This window comes from Filobasidium floriforme, assembly GCF_021052385.1.
Source record: "Filobasidium floriforme strain CBS 6241 chromosome Unknown HD553scaffold_18, whole genome shotgun sequence".
NCBI classification, from domain to species: domain Eukaryota; kingdom Fungi; phylum Basidiomycota; class Tremellomycetes; order Filobasidiales; family Filobasidiaceae; genus Filobasidium; species Filobasidium floriforme.
The window spans coordinates 176,966-194,593 of record NW_025763639.1 but is presented as its reverse complement, the minus strand read 5'-3'; the positions used below and the strand labels follow the sequence as shown (position 1 = coordinate 194,593).

Below are 17,628 nucleotides of genomic sequence, written 5' to 3'. Positions count from 1 at the left end.
ACAGCTGCGCCGAAGCTGGATCTTGTTTGCTCGCTCTGCATCTTCCACATCTGTCTCAGGCAAATGTATGAGACCGTGCAATAATCAAAGAGCAGATCTTTACCCGTTGATTCAAGGCAATATGCAAAATCATCTGTGTAGCAATCATCAGTGCAAGCACAAGTGTAGCGGAAGCAACCGCTGTCTCGATGTTGTAGAGCCTGGAGACAACCTACGCTGAGAGTGTGCAAAGCACATCAGAGAAAGCGCCAAGATGAACCAGAAGGCCAGTCAGAATCTGTCCCACAAGAGGGCAGAGTCTACCCCATCGGTATCATCCCTTTGCTTCGTTCCCCTACAACCACCACCCGTCTTCCTGGTCTCCACCACCAAAGGACCTCTTATCTCATTCTGTCCCAGCCTGGCAAACGCTGAAGAGAAGGTCCGACAGCTTTGCGCATGCTCCGGCTGACATGTAGGATGGACATATATCGAGTGTAGCCTCGGTTGTCGATAAACTCGGGTACAAATGGGTATTATGACGGAGTCACGTCTTGTAATGCACTCCCGGCTGCCGATTCTATTGCAGATTTTAATCGCTTCCTCTCCAATGCCTTCTCTTGCTTTTCCTTCTTCCTTTGAGCTGCATCAAGCTGTTCGTGAGTTGCGGCATCATCGTCTTCCGCGCTACGAGTTCGTATCGAGTTGTTGGTCAGCTCGGTCCAGCGAGAGGTTTGAGAGACAAGGCTTACATATCGAGCATAAACTCGCTGACGGCTTTTTCGCCAATCTCAGCATCGGCTCTCGATCCCCACCTCCATTCGTATTGCGTTTCGTGCCCAGCGCCGACGTCTCCAACGACTCCCTGTATTTTCACCTATACGTCGTGCCTGGTGTCAGGGTTGTAGTACGGTAGAAATCGATATCACGGTAACTTACCTTCTGAAGATAGTTCTGCCGTACCAGAAGAGCCAGAAATTCGCTAAACTTGATTGATCGGATGGGCGAATCCTTGGCCGCAAAAGGTAAGATCGTTTCCGAATGCAGGTTGAGCTTCTCTTCCAACTCTTTCATGAATCGCGCTGAAGAGACAACAGACTATAAGCATTACGGTCATAGATAGTTCAGAGTCTGGGATATGGCCCAACTTACAGTCCGATATTGAGCGATCCCTGACCAGAATGAGCGCCAATAACGTAAAAAGAATTCCTTTCAGTGCGACACCTCCACCTGCTATCCCGTCCCCCTTGTCCCAATGTAAAAGAGCTCCGCAGTCTTTGATTGCCGGGTGATTTTCTTCGTCCTCGCCACGAGAGACGATCTCATTCGGCAAATTCATCGCGGCGATCAGCTCTGGCGGTAGCGTCGATCGTAAGATCCATGACTTTGATCCGGAAGCCGCTGCGAGTTGTGTACAATCTAAGGTAAGCTCTCTGTCAGAACAACAGCGGCGTATCATGTCGATCTCACCTTTCTTTTTAGCTGGCGCATCTGCTGCATCATCCGCATCGTTGGCTCGTTTCTTGCCCTTTCCCTGCACCTGGGACTCGTTTGTGTCTACTGTTTCCTACGACAAAGAAAGCGAATCTCGTATAAGAACCCTCTGCTTCTTTGCATATCACTCCCTCGCAAAGCACGTACCCTCAGGGTGGGATCACCTTGTCCTGCCGATCGAAGCTCTACTAGTTCCATCCCGAATACATCCCGTAACTTGAGTTGTGCGTCCGCTAATACCGCTGGCCAGATTGCTGTCTTCTTTGACAGAACTTTGGTGTGTATACAAGAGGGGAGATATTGTATGTCAGCACCTCAACTCTGTCTGGATCGAGTATGGAAATCTTTCAACGCACTCTTCTTGTTGATATCGTCCTTCTTGATCGCTTGTCGTCGTTGTGTTGCATATAATGCCATCGTGATCGTTTCTGTTACCAGTTTTTCGTATGCCTGGGGACAGTTTAAATCATCTAAGCTCTCCAGGCTTCCGTAACAGGAAAGTAAAGAACTGCTACTGACGGCATGACCCATTCCGGCCTTCATGTTGGCTGCCGCCCTGCTTTGATGACTCTCAGCTGCACCAGCCTGCGTTCCAGTCTGTGCTGTCCCTTGCGTCGGCCTGCTCTGAAAGTCGGCTTCGTCATCTTCACTCGCTGATCCTCCCTCGGAATCTGTCCTATCTCGATCCGATTCTGCTCGAACAGCTCGACGAGCTCCAGCAGTGGAAGATTCGGCATGATTCGATCGACGAGAAGCGTAGGTTATAGCATTTGACCGAGCCATCCTGCAGCCAGCGAACCGGTTTCCAGAGCCCCGGCCGAAGCTATCTTGCAGGTCAGATCGATATGATCTACTTCCTGGTCGAGCAGGTGTTTGATGGTGGTTGACAATTGTTCCAACGTTCTAACTCGTTCATCATATTCAAGCAGCGAGCTGATCGCTCCTGCCCGTAATCTTTGATCTGATCGCGTTCAAACGCGTCGCGTGAGAGTGGTACTTTTCAATCGGAAAGTAATGCTCAGCATATTATTCGAAGCTTCACCCATTTCAGACCGGCCTTGATGAACCGAGCCTTGATCGACCAGTTCAGACCGTGCTTAGTTGATTAGTTGTCGAGATCGAGCTGCAAGCTGCAGGATATACAACCTCCGTAACGTGTCTACACCTGTTCATCTGCCTACGTAGAATCTAGAGCTCAACAATGTCCAACGCGCATCGACCGACGTAAGTTCAGCAGCTCTCTGTCCAGCTAGTTGCCGATACTCACCTCAATCGTATAACCCAGATGGACGCCCGCTATGGGCAAGGAGACCAAAGCTGGTTCCCGGTCCTACTTCCAGCAAGACTACTCTGCTAGAACCAAGCTCAAGTTCCGTCAACCGGGTCAGATCTCACAGACGGACGTTCAGAAGCGGGACCTCCGGGCCGAGCTGTTAAAGGCCGAAAGGGAGGCTACGGACAAGAAGCGGAAAGCAGCTGGATTGGCTCCTTTGCCTCCTGTCGCTTCGGATCTGCTCTTGACGGACGGAGGTGCTTCGAACGGGGACGACAATGGAGAGGAGCAGGCGAGCAAGAGGAGGAAGATATTGGAGGAAGCTGCTCAGCTCGATGCGGATGATGAGAGCGATGACGAGGATGCGGATCAATCGGAGAAGAAGAAGGGCAAACAGAGGGCTACGGATGGACAGGATGAGGATATGGAGGGCAACGGCGCGGCTGCAGCAGGGAACGATGATGACGAGGATGACGACGACGATGACGACAGGTGAGCCTGAACCACTTTGCCTAATCAACGGATTTGTGGACTGACCGGGATCGTTTGTCTGAATCAGCGATGACGATTCGGATGATGACGAGGATGAGACAGCAGCGTTGATGGCCGAGTTGAACAAGATCAAGCAGGAGCGAGCAGAGGAAAAGGCACGACAAGTGAGTCGACCGACCATGGGATTGAATCGTAGTTCCGGTTGACTCAACATCCGCCTTGCTGCGTTTCTCTTCTCAGGAGCAAGAGGCTTCGGAGTCCAACCGCATAGACAGAGAGACCGAGATCGCCACCGGAAACCCGCTTCTGAACCTTCAAGCCGCTCTTGGTCAAATGCCCTCTACGCCGCGATCCGACGCTGGGACATCGACCACCGGAAGCTTTGCCGTCAAGCGTCGATGGGATGACGACCTCATCTTCAAGAACCAGGCTGCTGGAGTGGACGACAAGCCGAAAAAGGAGTTTGTCAACGATATCTTGCGAAGCGAGTTCCACCGTGAGTCGGTAGTCTGATTGTTGCGTGTTGCACCAAAGAGTTCGCGACCGACTGATTCTGCTTGTCCCCGGGAACCTCCAGGCAAGTTCATGTCCAAGTTCGTCAAGTAGATACGATGCTTTCCCCTTCACCTGGCTCCCACTCTCAATATCATACACCCCATACGCATCTGGCTTTTGCGTTGCCTGTTGTACTGCTAGAGATCTAGAGATGAACCGACCCGGTACGGGATGTCACTATTTGCATCCGATATCAATATGCCGTAACCGAAAGTGGAGGTCATCGGAGGGTGATTCAACCTCGATGCCCGGGCGATCATGATCGTTTGTTTTGGATTTGGGTGGATGCACCCTGTTCCAAGCTTTCTGCTCCCACTAGACCTAGCTTCAGCACTTAGAAATTGTCAGCAAACGGGTCGGTTTCCAGATTGACGCCTTCGACTGGTTGCTCGAATTGCTCGCTGCTCATCCAAGCTGCCGGCAAACTTACCAAAAGTTACGAGACAAAGTCATTGAAAGATGTAAGACCGGTCCTTACATTCGCGTTACACCTCAGCTAAGCGGGTTTGCTGGATCATGTAGGGCGTCCCTCGACAAGCTCGCCATTCGAGGGATCAGGGCTTTCGACGACAAGCATACGAATGTCATTCAATTCCAGAGCCCGGTTACCGTTATTGTCGGGACGAACGGGACGGGAAAAACCGTGAGTACCAGTCCTCTGGCTATACATTCCGTCTTCCGTCTTCCCGCTCATCTGACCCCTGGTCCGCTGTGATTGCTCAGACCATCATCGAATGCCTGAAATATGCTACCACGGGAGAGCTTCCTCCGAACACAAAAGGAGGTGCTTTCGTGCATGACCCGAAGATGGCGGGGGAGAAGGAGGTCAAGGCTCAAGTCCGCCTTCGATTCTGGAACGTCAAGCGGGAGAGAATGGTCGTCAATAGGAACCTGCAGGTAACAGTCAAGAAGGGTGGCGGGATGACGATGAAGACGCTAGAAGGGATGCTTTCGAAGTGCGATACGGGTGACGGCGGAGAGAGGGTACGTTTGAGGGCATTCCTGCTTCTTACTACCGGACAGCTGATCAAGCCCTTCAACAGCGGAATGCGATCTCTACTAAATGCGCCGAGATGGATGCCGAAGTGCCTCGACTTATGGGCGTGTCAAAGGCTATCCTCGAGAATGTCATCTTCTGTCATCAAGAGGAATCAAATTGGCCTCTCGCCGAGCCTTCAGCGCTCAAGAAAAAGTTCGACGATATCTTCGAAGCGAGCAAGTGAGTTATATTCGCTTCCGGTCATTCGTCGAGTCTAAGACATGTCCTTAGCTCATCAAGGCATCGTAATCTCTAGATTCACGAAAGCGTTGGATCACATCAAATCTATCAGGAAGGAGCAGAATGTTAACTTGAAAGTCGATCAAGAGAGGTTGACTCACCTCAAGGTGGATCGAGACAAGTCGGGAAGGGTGAGTTGACCGCCCGACTCTGCTTCTTGGCTCGCTTCTGACCTCTCCTTACGCGTCGGACTACAGCTTCGAGAACAAATCGCGGCAGATCGAACCAAGTTGTCACAGAAGGAAGCGGAAGCCGAGAAGCTGCAAGAGGAAGTCAAAGAGTTGACGAGGGCGAACCAGCAGTTTTACGAAAAGGCAACCACTTTCACTGCCATCTTTGAAAAAGCGCAGAGTTTGACCAATCAGAAGCAGATGTATGAGAACAACCAACAAAGTCTGAAGCGGACTATCAAACTCCTGAAAGGTAGAGGATGACCGCTGTTGGTGTTCCGTAAGACTCCTCATGCTAATAGTTTCTCCGCCCCTCATCAGAATCTGATGAAGTCCTGGAAGAACAGCTGCGAAACTTCGAGCGAGACACTTCCGACCTCCAGGAAAAGCAAAAGTCGAAGCAGCGTACGAAAGAGCAGCGGAACCAGAAGTTGCAGGGGTTCCGAGCTCGACAGAGGACGGAGACCAGTCTTTTGGGTTCGAGGAAGGCTAATCGGAAGGTGAGAACAATCATACACGATCTTGCGACTATGGCTCAGCAGCTCTCTTGATCGTTAGGCATACGATGACAATGCCAAAGCTCGTCAAGAACTGGTACATCGACAGTGTCAAGACTTGGGTATCGAGGGCTTTGCAGGCGAATTGGGACGTGAGGAGATCCGCTCATACATCGAACAGGTCAAGGAGGCCATGGCGCAGCTCAGTGCTCAAGCAGAGAGGGTCAAGGTACGCAGCCAGTATCGTTGGCGACTGCATACGGGACTGCACTTACGAAGATGTCTTCGTTCAGGCCGATGGGCGAAAGACCGAGAATGCGCTCAACGATGAACTCAACAATCTCCGAGCCAAGAAGTCTACCTGTCTGCAAATTATTCGGGACAGGAATAGCCAGCTGGTAAGTATACATACCACGCAGTCGATTCATACAACCTGCTGACATCTCGATTCTCAGAATAACTTACAAAAGAGTACGAGAGACCTCGAGGCAGATATGGAATCCATCAGTACAATCGAGATCGAGGTGAAGAGCATCGACCGAGAGATTTCCGGGCTTCAGCAGATGATTGCGAACATCCGAGAGGAGTTTGCCCAAGCTGGATATGACGACAAGCTGCGGGAACTCGGATCGCAACTGCGTTTCCTAGAAAGCGAGAAGGAATCGCTTAATCAGGAGTACAGTCAGCTTATGCGACAGGGAGAGAGTCGACTCAAGTTGGACCTAGCTAGAGAGAAGGTGCAGGATTTGGCAAAGCAGATCAACGACCAGTAAGTTTGATCCCCGTCAGAAAAATGTATCGAAACTTAGACATTTGACTGTACAGCGTCAATACTCACGGTGCCAAGTTCCACGATATCGTTGGGGAAGATCTCGTGCCTGTTCAGATGAAGGAAAAGGTCGATGCCGCCAAAAGGTAAGTTCGAGTCGTACAAACGTCTAGCTGCGTGCTAAGGTGTCCTCCTTTGTTTCCGGCAGGACCAACGAAGCTACCCTATCCGCTACCGATCAAGCCCGCCAAAGCCACAAGAATGAGCAAGTCAGGTTGGAGACAGAACTGCAATCCCTTCAGGCGAGCATCGGCACCATGGAACAGGAGTGTATTGGTGAGTGGGATCAAGGTTTTCGCTCGAGCTAGACACTAATGCTGGCATGCTTGTAGCTGTTGAGCGAGAGATACAGACTACCCTGTCTGACGCTCATTATAGCTCGTTAGAGGAAGCAGTTAAAGACGCTAAAAGCGAAATTGAGATCCGAGAAAAGTAAGGACAGTCTGAGCCGACTCAAGGAGAAAGGCATGACTCTGACCCGATCCGAGTAGCTTTTTGAGAACAGCCGAGCATCAAGAAGACTTCTATCGGTCACTCTTGACTCACCAAGAGAAGAAACAGGTGTGCCGAGGTTGCAATCGAGGATTCGAGGACGACGAGGTCCCGGCGTTCAAGAAATACGTAAGAGATCGTTCGTAACCTCGCTGTACTTGCGTCAAGCTGACTGTTCCCCGTCTACAGATCGAAAGACAAATTGCCAAGTTCCGAAGCGGCAGCCAGAAACAAGTTCAGGAGATGACCGTCGAACTGAAGAGCTGGCAACAGCAAGAGTCGACCTACCAGAAATTGATTCATGAATTTGCCGAGTCGAGCAAGAAGGCTGGCGAGTCGATTCCAGAGATCAAGGAGAAGATCAAGAGGTTGCAGGGCAAGATCGAAACTGCCAACAAGGACATCAACGAGGTGCGATACTGGCTGTTGCGGAGGAGAAAGATCGCAGCGTCGCGTGTTCTAACCGACTTTTTCGATTAGAGCGAGCAAAAGAAGGTTAAGTACAAGCAGAGGGCAAGGGATCTGGAAGCTCTGGAAAGGTCTGCTATCGACGTGCTTCGATGCCTCACGGAGACAGAGAAAGCAGAGAGCGAGGTAGAGAGCTTGGAACGAGCCCTTGCGAACACCGGTTCGACAAAGACGCCAGGGGACGTTCAGGCCAAGATGCAGGAGCACGACAAGCAAATGTAAGACTACCAGAAGCACTCTGCCTGACGTATAACAAGCTGACAAGTCGCGCCTGGATAGCAAATCGAAGCGAGAAGACGAAAACCGGATCAAGTCGGACCGAGATCAGACAAACGAAAGACTGAGGCAGCGAGAGTCCGAACTGGAGCGACGGCGCGTACAATTGGCGGAAGCCAAAGTCAAGCAGGCTCGTCGACAAGAGTTGGAGAGGAAACTTGCTGATCTGAACGAAGCTGCCGCCAAGTGCACGGCTGATATCAAGGTATGATCACATTTTGTCTATACACGTAGGGCTGCCTCGTTGATAGCTTGTGTGACCCTTACAGTCCAGCGAAAAGGAGTCTGCCGAATTGGACGGGCCAACCAAGGTCGCAGCCGAAAAGGTACAAACACACGCAACCAAGTATACCCAGGAACATCAGGAACTATCACAAAAATATGAAACATACAAGAATGCAAAGATGGAGGTCGATTCCATCACTCGTTCGATCAAGAAGTAAGCGATAGTGAACGGCTTGGCCGCGCGCGAATTTTGACTCGCCCAATTTCATCAGATACGACGACGAGGACGGTGATGGCAAGCTGACTGAAGCTGAGGAGTCTGTCAAGGAGGTCGAGCGGGAAATAGTTCGGGCTGAAGACGAATTGGAGACACTTCAAGAAGAAATTGCGGCGCTAGCTCAACAGATCTCGGAGAGCGACAACCGTCGTTCCACCATCAACTCGAATTTGCGATACCGCGAAGCCGAGCGCAAGATCGTCGATTTGCGAAAGGAAATTGAAGAGATCGATGTGGACGGTGCTGCCAAAGCCAAACGAGATTTTGAGACAAAGTACGGACAGGTAGACCGGGAGAGGACCGCCAAGCACGGCAAGGTCAGTCGGATTTGGGTTGGCACTTCTCCATGGTCTGAAGCGCTCACACATTCGCCAATAGCATCAACAACTCGTAGGAGAAATCTCACAGATGAGGGAGAACTTGTCTCGCATTCAGAAGCAGTTGGCCACCGAATACAAGGGAATTCAAGACGATTACACGGAGTGTCTCGTCAAGTTCAAGGTAGGTCGATCTGAAATGAGCAGAGCCGGTTGTGCTTTGGTAAGAACTTGCGGACATAGACTGGGCAGATGGCCAGTGCCGATCTCGAAAAGTACGGAAAAGCTCTTGATAAGTAAGTCGCTTTGCAAGCCACGTTTTCGACTATGCCCACACGTGGCTGACCGGGTTTACCTTTCCTCGTTCAGCGCCATCATGCAGTACGTACTATGCCGTCATCGCGAATCGAACGTCATCTAACCGCCGTGCTGCAGATACCACGCTTTGAAGATGCAGGAAGTCAACGATACCCTTCAATCGCTATGGCACGACGTGTACACCGGAACAGGTGAGAGCGGTTCTTGCGAATAGCGTATTATAATAGGCTGATGTAGATTCTTGCGATTATTCTAGATATCGACTTTATCGCGATCAGAGCCGAGGCGGGACCGGAGACTGCGACCAGGAGGACTTACAATTACCGTGTCGGTGAGTGAACAGTCCTGGGCAGATCTGGCAGTCCGCTAACGAGATATCGAGCTTACCCGGGGCTCCTTTACCGACAGTTATGGTTAAGAGTGTGTACAAGCGGGCCTATCATCCGGCTGATCTGCGCTGACGGTCCACTCTTTGGCAGACCAAACTGAGCTTGACATGCGAGGACGATGCAGTGCCGGCCAGAAGGTCCTGGCGAGTATCCTGATCAGGATCGCTCTGGCGGAGAGCTTGTCCTTGAATTGTGGAGTCTTGGCGTTGGACGAACCGACGACCAACTTGGACGTCGATCACATCGAGAGTCTCGCGCGAAGTCTGGCAGCGTAAGTTCAGGGTCTTCGAGGAGGTTCGCATAGACTGCGGAGGATCTGTAACTCATGGTCATCGATACACGTGGATATAGGCTCATCAACCTGAGAAGGGACAATGCGTCTTCCCAACTCGTCATCATCACCCACGACGAGAACTTCTTGCGTCAGTTGGCGGCGGAAGACGCGTGTGACTTCTTCTGGTCAGTTTAAAACCCATGTCAGCCTCCCGTCCGAACACACTGACCAATCGTCCTTGAACAACACAGGCGAGTCTCTCGAGACCAGAACATGAACAGCGTGGTGGAACGACAGCGAATCAGTCTGGTCTAGAGGCCTGCTGTCGCGCTATAGGCACCCAAGCCGGATGAATCCTAGTCTCTTCGAACGGTTGAGCAAGGCGCTTTTACGATTCTGTATTACGATTTCCCATTTACGACGAACGATATGCAACAGTGATCAAGACCTATTCTGATAGCTGGTGAGGCAGGTCGCGTCGCGTTAGGTCGAACGCGTGTGAACGCGTCATTTAGCAAGACGTCATTATTGTCTTGTCCGAATCTGGAAGGGAGCGACCGATATCGATCAATCGATCAATCTCGAACGACCTTGACATCTCGACTGGTCTCTAGAATCTCATAACTATAATCATTTCCAGCGTCGTCAGGATCCAATCTACTCACAACGCTGTAGCTCCCATACTGTCTAGCCCTACATCCCAACCCACCGTCGAACGAAACAGCAATCATCTCGAAATGTCCTCGAAGACGAGACCTCGAACGACACAGTCTGCGTTAGGCTTCTCGGCTAAAAAGTCCATTCATAAATCGCCAACCAAGAAGAAGGCTCCTGTCAGGATTGCACAAGCTCAAGCTATCGACCTTACCCGATCCTCTCCGCCTCAAAACCCCAAACACGCACCCCTCTTCACCCGACCGAACCGTTCGGCGACAGCGTTCTCTGACACCAACCCGTTTTTAGAAGACGATGGTGCCGAAAAGGATGAGAAGCCGCAGCCTGCGGTCGAGAGGGACGAATTCGGATTCGTAAGGACCGTTCCTCTCGATTACTCGCCGCTTGGGAAAGGCAAGCCAACGCAGGCGATGATCGCGAACCTTGTCGGAGAGAAAGCGAAGGAGGACGAGGAACGGAAGGAAGAGAAGGGCGAGGTTGATGAAAGTGACGAGGGCGGGGACCGGGCGTTCTTTCTCATTGAAAAACGTCGTGGGGATGTGAAGAGCGCCAGGATCGAGGAAGGAGGCAAGCTCAACGTGAAGGACAAGAGGTGGAATGAGCTCTTTAAGGAGACCAAGGAGAAGATGGGAAACGCAGAGCCCAGTAAGCTTTTCCCGCTGCTCTTGCCCAAACCCTCTCCGGCCGCGAGTACTGTGTTGACTGGGATTGCTTGTCGCATCGTCAGTCCATTGTGATTCGAAGTCCCACAACCGCGTACATCATATTCTTCGGGTCTTTGATCTCAGTTCGCAGTGGGGCCCCTGCGTAGGAATCAGCAGATTAGATCGGTGGAACCGTGCCGAGGAGTGGGGACTCGAACCTCCCGTAGAGGTGAGTACATGAGTTGTAACTTATGCCCGAATCACATCTGACATCTGTGTGTAACAGGTCCGGGACATCCTCCTGACGCAAGAGGGCCAGAAGGACGATTCGTACAAGGAGACCGTCTTTCACAACACCGGTATCTACGTCCCGTAACGTAGTCGACATCTCCATCAACATCTCCATCAATTATGTATCCCTTCACTTGTAGCCAAACAACAGCATGTCGCTTCTCTCCAAACGTTGTACTCAGCTCAGCCGGAGTCATTATGCACCACACACAATATACCATACGCGAATCAATACTGGCTAGCATTCGGCAGAGTTCCGGTCGACCCGTCGTGAGCTCGACTTGATAAAAGCTCGCGTTAGCTGGACTCGAGGATTCAGTTTGCGATCAGCAGCACTCCGTCTAATCTCGGTCCGCTCCAGCTGTTTGGTCGGTCTCGCGCCCTCAGGGCATTACAATCAATCGAGCGAAGAAGAATCTTGCGACAGCTGGGCGACCCCGATGGAAAGCTTTCACGCCGGCGAGAGATTCCGACTGAGTGGGCTGCGTTGATTGAGTGGCAAATCACAAGAACGGAGGATGATCGTTTCTTTCCGCTTTAAACTTTCGAGGTCCGGTCGCGAGAGTTTGTCTTCTGATCGCAAGGAGAAGCGAGAATTTCGGACTTCTTGCGTCTCGAAGTGAAGCTCTGACAATCCTCCAGATCTTCGTGGTGTCAGCGAACAAGATCTGAACAAGTCCGATAAAGCGTCCGTGCTTATCCGCCGCCTCAGATTATTACTGCCGGCTTCCCTGCATCGATGCCTCATGCGATGTATTACGCTACATCAGACGGTTTCGCGAACGTCTCCTGATGACGGGTACAACCAATGCGAGAGGCGCCGGATCATATGAGATCGTAACATGAGAACATGTTTCAGGGCCGTGAAGCCGACGAGAGGACATAAGACTGGGGTTTCTATCTACATCGAGAGAAGCGGAAGCTCCCATGGGAGATCATTCAATCTTCCTTGCCCGTCTTAGATCCGAGACCAGCAGACTTGACTCTGGCCTTGATATCCTCCTCAGTTTCGCGAAGAAAGGTAGGTCCACCCTTAAGCAGGAATCGGATAAGCCCAGCCAGATTGTGTTCCCAAACGTGGCATCCCCCGGTCTCAAGCTGGTTCTGCGGGCACTCTGACGGCGGGAAGTCTCTCCTAGTCCCATCCCGGATATCGATCAGTTGCAAATACGCTTGTTCTGATATCCGCATGATGGTTAGACACGACGAATACGACTTGACCCTCTCAATGCTTACCTCCGTACTTGTTGTTGTTATACAAGAGCCAATTCTTCCAAATGAAGGTATACGAGTCATCCCTGAAATGCGGCGCAATCGGAAGAGAAAGAGACAGTTGAGCACGATGACTGCCGTTCCCTCGAGGTGCCGCCGACTACTCACTCGTGCATGTGGAAGCATTTGAATGGCTGTAATCCATGCGCGCGTAGGTTTTGACTAGATATTTTCAAAGGATCGGGCTTGGGAGGCACTGCGGGTGTCGTTGAGCGTTAGACGATGCCTCTGCTTCGAGAGATGACTCAGTGGTTTTCTTACCTGGATTACGCTTCAACTCCCTCTGAGCTTTGAAGTATTTGAGTTCCTGGCGAAGGGCTCTGAAAAACATGTTGTGCGGATCACTAGCCTATCGAAATGATACCGCAGAGACATATACTACTACATGGCGTTGCAATTGAGGGCTCATAATTCGCGCAATGCAACTCTTTCTTATATCACAGCCCGCTGAGAAGCAACGACCGAAGCCCTGACGTGCACTGACGTTCTTGCTTCCAGTGAATCTATTATCAAAAGAGCGAAGAATGTCCCGGCCTTCCGAATAACAGGAAGGAGTTACTACAAGATTACAAAGGCCGAGAAAAAGCAACGGCGACGGACGACAGACGACGATCAAGACAGAGATCTGCGTCTCGATCCTTGATCCTCCTTTGACGACAACGCTTAGCGCGAACGATCAGCGGTGGCGCGGTGGATCGTGTTCCATCGTTCGAAACCTAAAACCATGAAGGCTCAAAGGAGGGCGAATTGGCAAGAAACTTCTCGGGAGTTCGGACTAGAGCTGAACGACTGAGTGTAAATAACGACAAGCGACCGTCCGAGGGATTCGCGCTGTTGCTCCAAACTCTAATTCCGAACCCATCGGTGACGGTAGAATCCCTCTGTTGTAGTCGTGCTTCGCGACAGCGTTCATCGCGGCGAAACACTACAACAACAAAATTTTGCAACCCCGATTCTTTCCATGTTGTCACCGCAAGCGAATCTAAGGGACGGCCTCGGCTCGGCTGGAAACATCGTAGAGTATGACAATAAGACATTGGTCGTCATGACGGCATGATTCGCCATCGGGGATACATCGTGGTAACAGAAGATTTCGTCCAAAGGAAGGTCGTGGTAATGAAACAGCAATCATGCCAAGTAGTTGCTGTACCACGAGTAATGCAATTAGCAATCTGTGTCGACTACGAGAACGGCCTTCGTGACTTACTAGGTGTCGTTTTGTCCATCAGCTCGCTCGAGGTAGTCCTGGTCTACCAAGTGCTCAATCGTCTTTTTGATCATCGAAACTACTGGCGGGAAGTTCTTGGACACGTGCTGGGAGACTTCATTGATCAAGTGCTGATGCTTCATAGTCTAAAGACAGCGCACAGACGAGATGCGCGTCAGCAATAACCCTTGCAAATCGACCCATTCGCGCAAGCGTACCTTTCGCGACTTCATGATCCTGAGAGCGTGATATGGGTCGGTATTATTAGCGAATGCACATACAGATCAATTGACGCAATGAACGTACCGGACGATGGTAGCCTGGTAGATGTATTTTCGGTCTTCCTCGGCCGCCTTCGTAACCTCATCCGACTCCTTCTTCTGCTCCGCCTTCATCGGTACGTTGATATTCAATCGGACCTAGAGAAAGCACAGCAGGATGAGTTCCAGTTCGGCCAATCACTCGGATGCGTCAGTACTCGCCTTCTTTGACTTCATGTTATAGTTGATGTCATAGGTGTCTCCATCGACTAGCAAGACCTTCGACTTGACCAAGATAGTCATGACCGGTTTAAGGATTTCGGGCGACAGCTTGGTCCGAGCCTCGATGTCGGCAAAGTGTAGACTCTCTTCCTCGTTGAAGAGCATGAGGACGGCCAGCTGGTAAGTGCTGCACATGAGCGTGATCTTGGGCTTGAGGTAAGACAGCTGGACCTCGTTCTTCGAGTATAGCCACATCCAGGTCAGGGCACGACCGCTGTGGCAAGGACAACAATCAATTTTCCGTCCTTTATGCTTCCATCAGAGTGGACTTGCCTATGACTGTTGTTGTAATAACCCTTGAATCGATCAAGCATTGGCTGCAGCTCTCGAGGCACCTGGAAGTCGACGGCTTTGCTCGCCAACGGCCAGTTGACAGAACCACCGACAATGACCGAAAAGTCCACTATGAGACCGCCATCTTGTCAGCTTGCACACCACAAGGAGAGGTTCCAGAATCGATTCGAAACCCACCTTTGTCGTCGTGGCCATTGTTCGCCATCTTTTCGTTAAAGCTTTCGGTCAACTCCTTGCTCAAGCTTACGTCTGCGACGACAACGCACACCCTCAGTCACTCCATTACAATCGAGCGTTTACACCACTCACCAGTGAGCATCTTTTGCAGCTTGGTCACATAATCGTATCCGCATTGATCCTTGAGCTTCGAGATCATGCTTCCCTCAGCCTCTTCGGACATCGACGTGCCTCTCAGGAGACGATCCGCCAGTCGTCGGGAATAGAACCTCATAAAGATGTCTCGGTGATCCAGGTATTTGAACAAGGTCATCTGCGGCAAGGGGTGCGCGATCAGTAAAAGAATTTGCGGTAACTAGACTGAACATGCCTGTGCCTTACGGAATCGTTGAGGGCCTCCTCCATGGACTCGTCCGCGGTCTCCTTGTTGCTCTTCTTCAACTGCTGATCGACATATAGGGCGATCAACTCGGGCGCCTTGTTGGCCTCGGCCGCTGCAGGGTTCTTGTTGATGAACGTTCGACAGGCCTGGAGATGTCGTTATAAGCACGTCAATAGCTGCGTCGACAGCCTCAATGATCGGCCGCGCTTGACATACCTTGTCCAAAGCGGCTTGGAACCCGGTATCTCCCTCGAAGGGCTTCTCGACTACCGCCAAGTTCTTCTTGTACACCTCCAAGAGCGCCGTAACATAAGTCTTGGGATCCTGTCAAGCGCCAATTATCGAAGTTGTCAGCGGTAGTCCTGCGAGTCGGACGGGACCACAAGGCCTCGGCTTACCATGTTCTCCTGCTTGCCATCCGCTCCCACTGTGCCCTGGCTGGCCCGAGAGACGGCGTCCAGACCGTTCTTGGTGACGTGTTCCTGGAAGGTCTCTCGAAGAGGGCCCAATCCGTCTACTCGGTTCAAGAGCTTCCACATCCTCGCCAGATCTGATTGCGTGCGAGCCAAAGTCAGTTCGGGTTTACAAGCACTGCCTATTTGTTCGCCCCTTACCCTCCTGACGATCGGCATCTAACAACGGTCCGAACTCTTCCTGCATCCGTGCCAAATGACTCGTGACTAACGCATTCTCCGCCCGTTGCAACAACTAGTTCAGATACACATGTTACAAGTTCAGCTCTGAAATTCTCATTGACAAGCCCTCGCAAAGACAACGACTCACCGGCTGTTTGGTCTGCGAATGCATATACAGATTGACCCTGTTCTCCTCCTCGTCCAATCGCTTCTCTGCCAACCTCAAGTAATCGCTGATATTGTTCTCGGCCAAGAACCCTTCAGACTCGGCCTTGTAGTAATTCTCGGTGGCCGTCAAGAACGGCTTTTGGAAGTGTTCCCGGTAGACTTCGATGTGCGTCTTGTTATCCTTGCCGCCGTGATGCTGTTCGTCCTCTAGACCCAGGCTGACTGTAAATCACGCCAACAAAGCATGTTGCACCGTGAGTCTCCTCGATTCCTCCCTTCTTCACAATCAGCCGTCTCGAGACACGCACCCATGCTGTCGACGATCGACTTGATCATTCCACCATCGACCTGCTCTCCGTTCCGATGGCTCTCAATCTGCTTCAAGAGGGCCGTGATGAGTCGGTTGTTGTTGTCCTTGACCATCCCCAGGAAGAAATGTTCCTTCCACTGGACGAGCGATAGCTGTTGCGTTTTGTTGTTTTCATGTCGAAATAAGCCTTCCACACCATCTTCACAAACACTTCGAGCTCTTTGGACTGACCGTGTAGACCGTATAAATCCCCTTTCTCCCCTCATCCTTCTCCCTCTTGACCCAATGTCGGTTCAGGTACGCAAACAAACGGTTGACATAGTTGGCTCCCGTCGTGTACCGTTTCCACTCTTTCGTGTAGAATTGCAACAAGGCGAGGTCGGATAGGTTTTCGGATTCCTGCGCAAAGGAGGTCGAATTGAAGTACGATGTACAATAAGTATTCATGCATCAAAAAGAGAGCTGATGGGGAACCGATCGACTCACGGTCCGTAGCCTGGCCAAGTGGGTCTTCAGATAATCGCTCAATTTGTTGTAAAGATCGCTTCCCATCAAATGCGCTCCGGCTATACATACCCACAGAACAGACTTTGACGTCAGCGCTCTCCTCTGACTGATGCTGGTTGCTGAACATCGATTGAAAGACGACATTTGACTCACCTTTCACCGTCCCGCTACTCCCCACAGGTACGCTCCCATACCCCGAGATCTCGTGCTGCTTGTTGCTACTGATACAGTAGTTGTAGCAAGCGGTATAGAGGAGCATGTAATAGGAGTATGACATTCCATGTTCCAGCCTAAGGGAAAGAGGTCGAGGCGGTCAGCGAGTTGAAGCGGCGACGGAGATGAGGAGTGCGGAACATGAAAGGGTCAAGAGAAGATAGGAAGGAGGACTCACTTGACCATGATCCGATCGACACCGGTCTTCAGGAAGTTCCATGAGGTCTGTCATCACAGGGACACATGCCATCAGCATCATCGATACAGAGGAAAGATCAGAGGCCAATCTGGCTCACCTCCAAGCTCGCATTGCTGTGGTATTATGTCAAGCAAGGCAAGAGGTAAGAAAGGTTGCCATTCAGAGAAAGAACGAGAAGAGCGCGAATGCAGCATATGATCAGCTGATCCTTCCAAACGCATATCTAAACTTATCAAACGAATGCGTTACTCACGTAGGAGGACCCTTGGTGGGCTCTTGAAGATCCGCCATGGCTCTGAACTCTTCCCCTTACTTGCAGCTTCTAGGCAGGTCGAGCTGATTAATCCGAGTTCAAGCTCCTCCTCTGTAGATTTGGTTCGTGGCGACTCGCGATCTTGATTTCTGACGGTACAAAGCTTTTGATATGAGTCTATCGACCTATTCTATGGGATGTGCTGCCCGACGTGAAGGACACCATCCAACTTTGACGATTGAACGAGGGATGATC

At 51.2% G+C, this 17,628-nt stretch overlaps 5 protein-coding genes across 5 annotated transcripts; 3 read left to right on the top strand and 2 right to left on the bottom strand.

The window, feature by feature from the left end:
- Window positions 1-515: 515 nt before the first annotated feature.
- HD553DRAFT_359197 (MAGE family-domain-containing protein) lies at window positions 516-2,256 on the bottom strand (the record flags this gene model as incomplete). The annotated part of the gene is made up of 8 exons (XM_046183932.1): window positions 516-666; window positions 732-856; window positions 919-1,061; window positions 1,132-1,380; window positions 1,450-1,546; window positions 1,621-1,745; window positions 1,830-1,923; window positions 1,993-2,256. The coding sequence occupies 8 exons, from the start codon at window positions 2,254-2,256 to the stop codon at window positions 516-518; spliced, it is 1,248 nt and encodes a 415-aa protein (XP_046034671.1).
- Window positions 2,257-2,597: 341 nt separating this feature from the next.
- On the top strand, window positions 2,598-4,006 carry HD553DRAFT_315515 (Pre-mRNA-splicing factor Cwf15/Cwc15). The gene is made up of 5 exons (XM_046180493.1): window positions 2,598-2,697; window positions 2,759-3,238; window positions 3,306-3,402; window positions 3,479-3,734; window positions 3,816-4,006. The coding sequence occupies exons 1-5, from the start codon at window positions 2,675-2,677 to the stop codon at window positions 3,842-3,844; spliced, it is 885 nt and encodes a 294-aa protein (XP_046034670.1). The 5' UTR covers window positions 2,598-2,674; the 3' UTR covers window positions 3,845-4,006.
- Window positions 4,007-4,106: 100 nt separating this feature from the next.
- HD553DRAFT_315512 (AAA domain-containing protein) lies at window positions 4,107-10,054 on the top strand. Its single transcript, XM_046180492.1, has 28 exons — window positions 4,107-4,254; window positions 4,316-4,436; window positions 4,517-4,777; window positions 4,837-5,012; window positions 5,089-5,203; window positions 5,270-5,495; window positions 5,564-5,742; window positions 5,801-5,968; window positions 6,033-6,137; window positions 6,195-6,508; window positions 6,565-6,654; window positions 6,717-6,844; window positions 6,901-7,000; window positions 7,060-7,189; window positions 7,250-7,471; window positions 7,541-7,746; window positions 7,808-8,009; window positions 8,074-8,243; window positions 8,302-8,623; window positions 8,685-8,807; window positions 8,867-8,919; window positions 8,993-9,004; window positions 9,059-9,132; window positions 9,198-9,272; window positions 9,350-9,361; window positions 9,421-9,601; window positions 9,682-9,789; window positions 9,856-10,054. Coding segments are annotated over exons 1-28 (3,939 nt in total). The 5' UTR covers window positions 4,107-4,252; the 3' UTR covers window positions 9,920-10,054.
- A 129-nt stretch (window positions 10,055-10,183) lies between these two features.
- On the top strand, window positions 10,184-11,452 carry HD553DRAFT_315508 (DNA polymerase delta, subunit 4-domain-containing protein). Its single transcript, XM_046180491.1, has 3 exons — window positions 10,184-10,924; window positions 11,007-11,152; window positions 11,210-11,452. Exons 1-3 carry the CDS (start codon window positions 10,342-10,344, stop codon window positions 11,297-11,299), a joined length of 819 nt encoding a protein of 272 aa, XP_046034668.1. The 5' UTR covers window positions 10,184-10,341; the 3' UTR covers window positions 11,300-11,452.
- A 1,775-nt stretch (window positions 11,453-13,227) lies between these two features.
- On the bottom strand, window positions 13,228-17,597 carry HD553DRAFT_315505 (Cullin-domain-containing protein). The gene is made up of 20 exons (XM_046180490.1): window positions 17,374-17,597; window positions 17,218-17,233; window positions 17,100-17,146; window positions 16,862-16,998; window positions 16,688-16,767; window positions 16,433-16,600; window positions 16,200-16,353; window positions 15,872-16,113; window positions 15,703-15,796; window positions 15,487-15,638; window positions 15,305-15,412; window positions 15,088-15,234; window positions 14,839-15,019; window positions 14,707-14,778; window positions 14,509-14,638; window positions 14,176-14,449; window positions 14,000-14,112; window positions 13,912-13,930; window positions 13,694-13,839; window positions 13,228-13,630 (listed from the first exon to the last, which is right to left on the bottom strand). The coding sequence occupies exons 1-20, from the start codon at window positions 17,409-17,411 to the stop codon at window positions 13,615-13,617; spliced, it is 2,334 nt and encodes a 777-aa protein (XP_046034667.1). The 5' UTR covers window positions 17,412-17,597; the 3' UTR covers window positions 13,228-13,614.
- Between the last annotated feature and the right edge of the window lie 31 nt (window positions 17,598-17,628).

Bases quoted from the DNA above. Each gene is read 5' to 3' on its own strand.
- HD553DRAFT_315505 (XM_046180490.1), bottom strand. From the start codon at position 17,411: ATGGCGGATCTTCAAGAGCCCACCAAGGGTCCTCCTAC. The intron at 16,114-16,199 runs GTGCGTGTCTCG...CGTGATTTACAG, and splicing joins GTCGATCGTCGACAGCATGG to TCAGCCTGGGTCTAGAGGAC. The intron at 15,020-15,087 runs GTAAGGCACAGG...CCCTTGCCGCAG, and splicing joins AGGAGGCCCTCAACGATTCC to ATGACCTTGTTCAAATACCT.
- HD553DRAFT_315515 (XM_046180493.1), top strand. From the start codon at position 2,675: ATGTCCAACGCGCATCGACCGAC. The intron at 3,239-3,305 runs GTGAGCCTGAAC...TGTCTGAATCAG, and splicing joins GACGACGACGATGACGACAG to CGATGACGATTCGGATGATG. The intron at 3,735-3,815 runs GTGAGTCGGTAG...GGGAACCTCCAG, and splicing joins CTTGCGAAGCGAGTTCCACC to GCAAGTTCATGTCCAAGTTC.
- HD553DRAFT_315508 (XM_046180491.1), top strand. From the start codon at position 10,342: ATGTCCTCGAAGACGAGACCTCGAACGACACAGTCTGCGTTAGGCTTC. The intron at 10,925-11,006 runs GTAAGCTTTTCC...TCGCATCGTCAG, and splicing joins GATGGGAAACGCAGAGCCCA to TCCATTGTGATTCGAAGTCC. The intron at 11,153-11,209 runs GTGAGTACATGA...TGTGTGTAACAG, and splicing joins GACTCGAACCTCCCGTAGAG to GTCCGGGACATCCTCCTGAC.
- HD553DRAFT_315512 (XM_046180492.1), top strand. The intron at 6,138-6,194 runs GTAAGTATACAT...CTCGATTCTCAG, and splicing joins GGGACAGGAATAGCCAGCTG to AATAACTTACAAAAGAGTAC. The intron at 7,472-7,540 runs GTGCGATACTGG...TTTTTCGATTAG, and splicing joins CCAACAAGGACATCAACGAG to AGCGAGCAAAAGAAGGTTAA.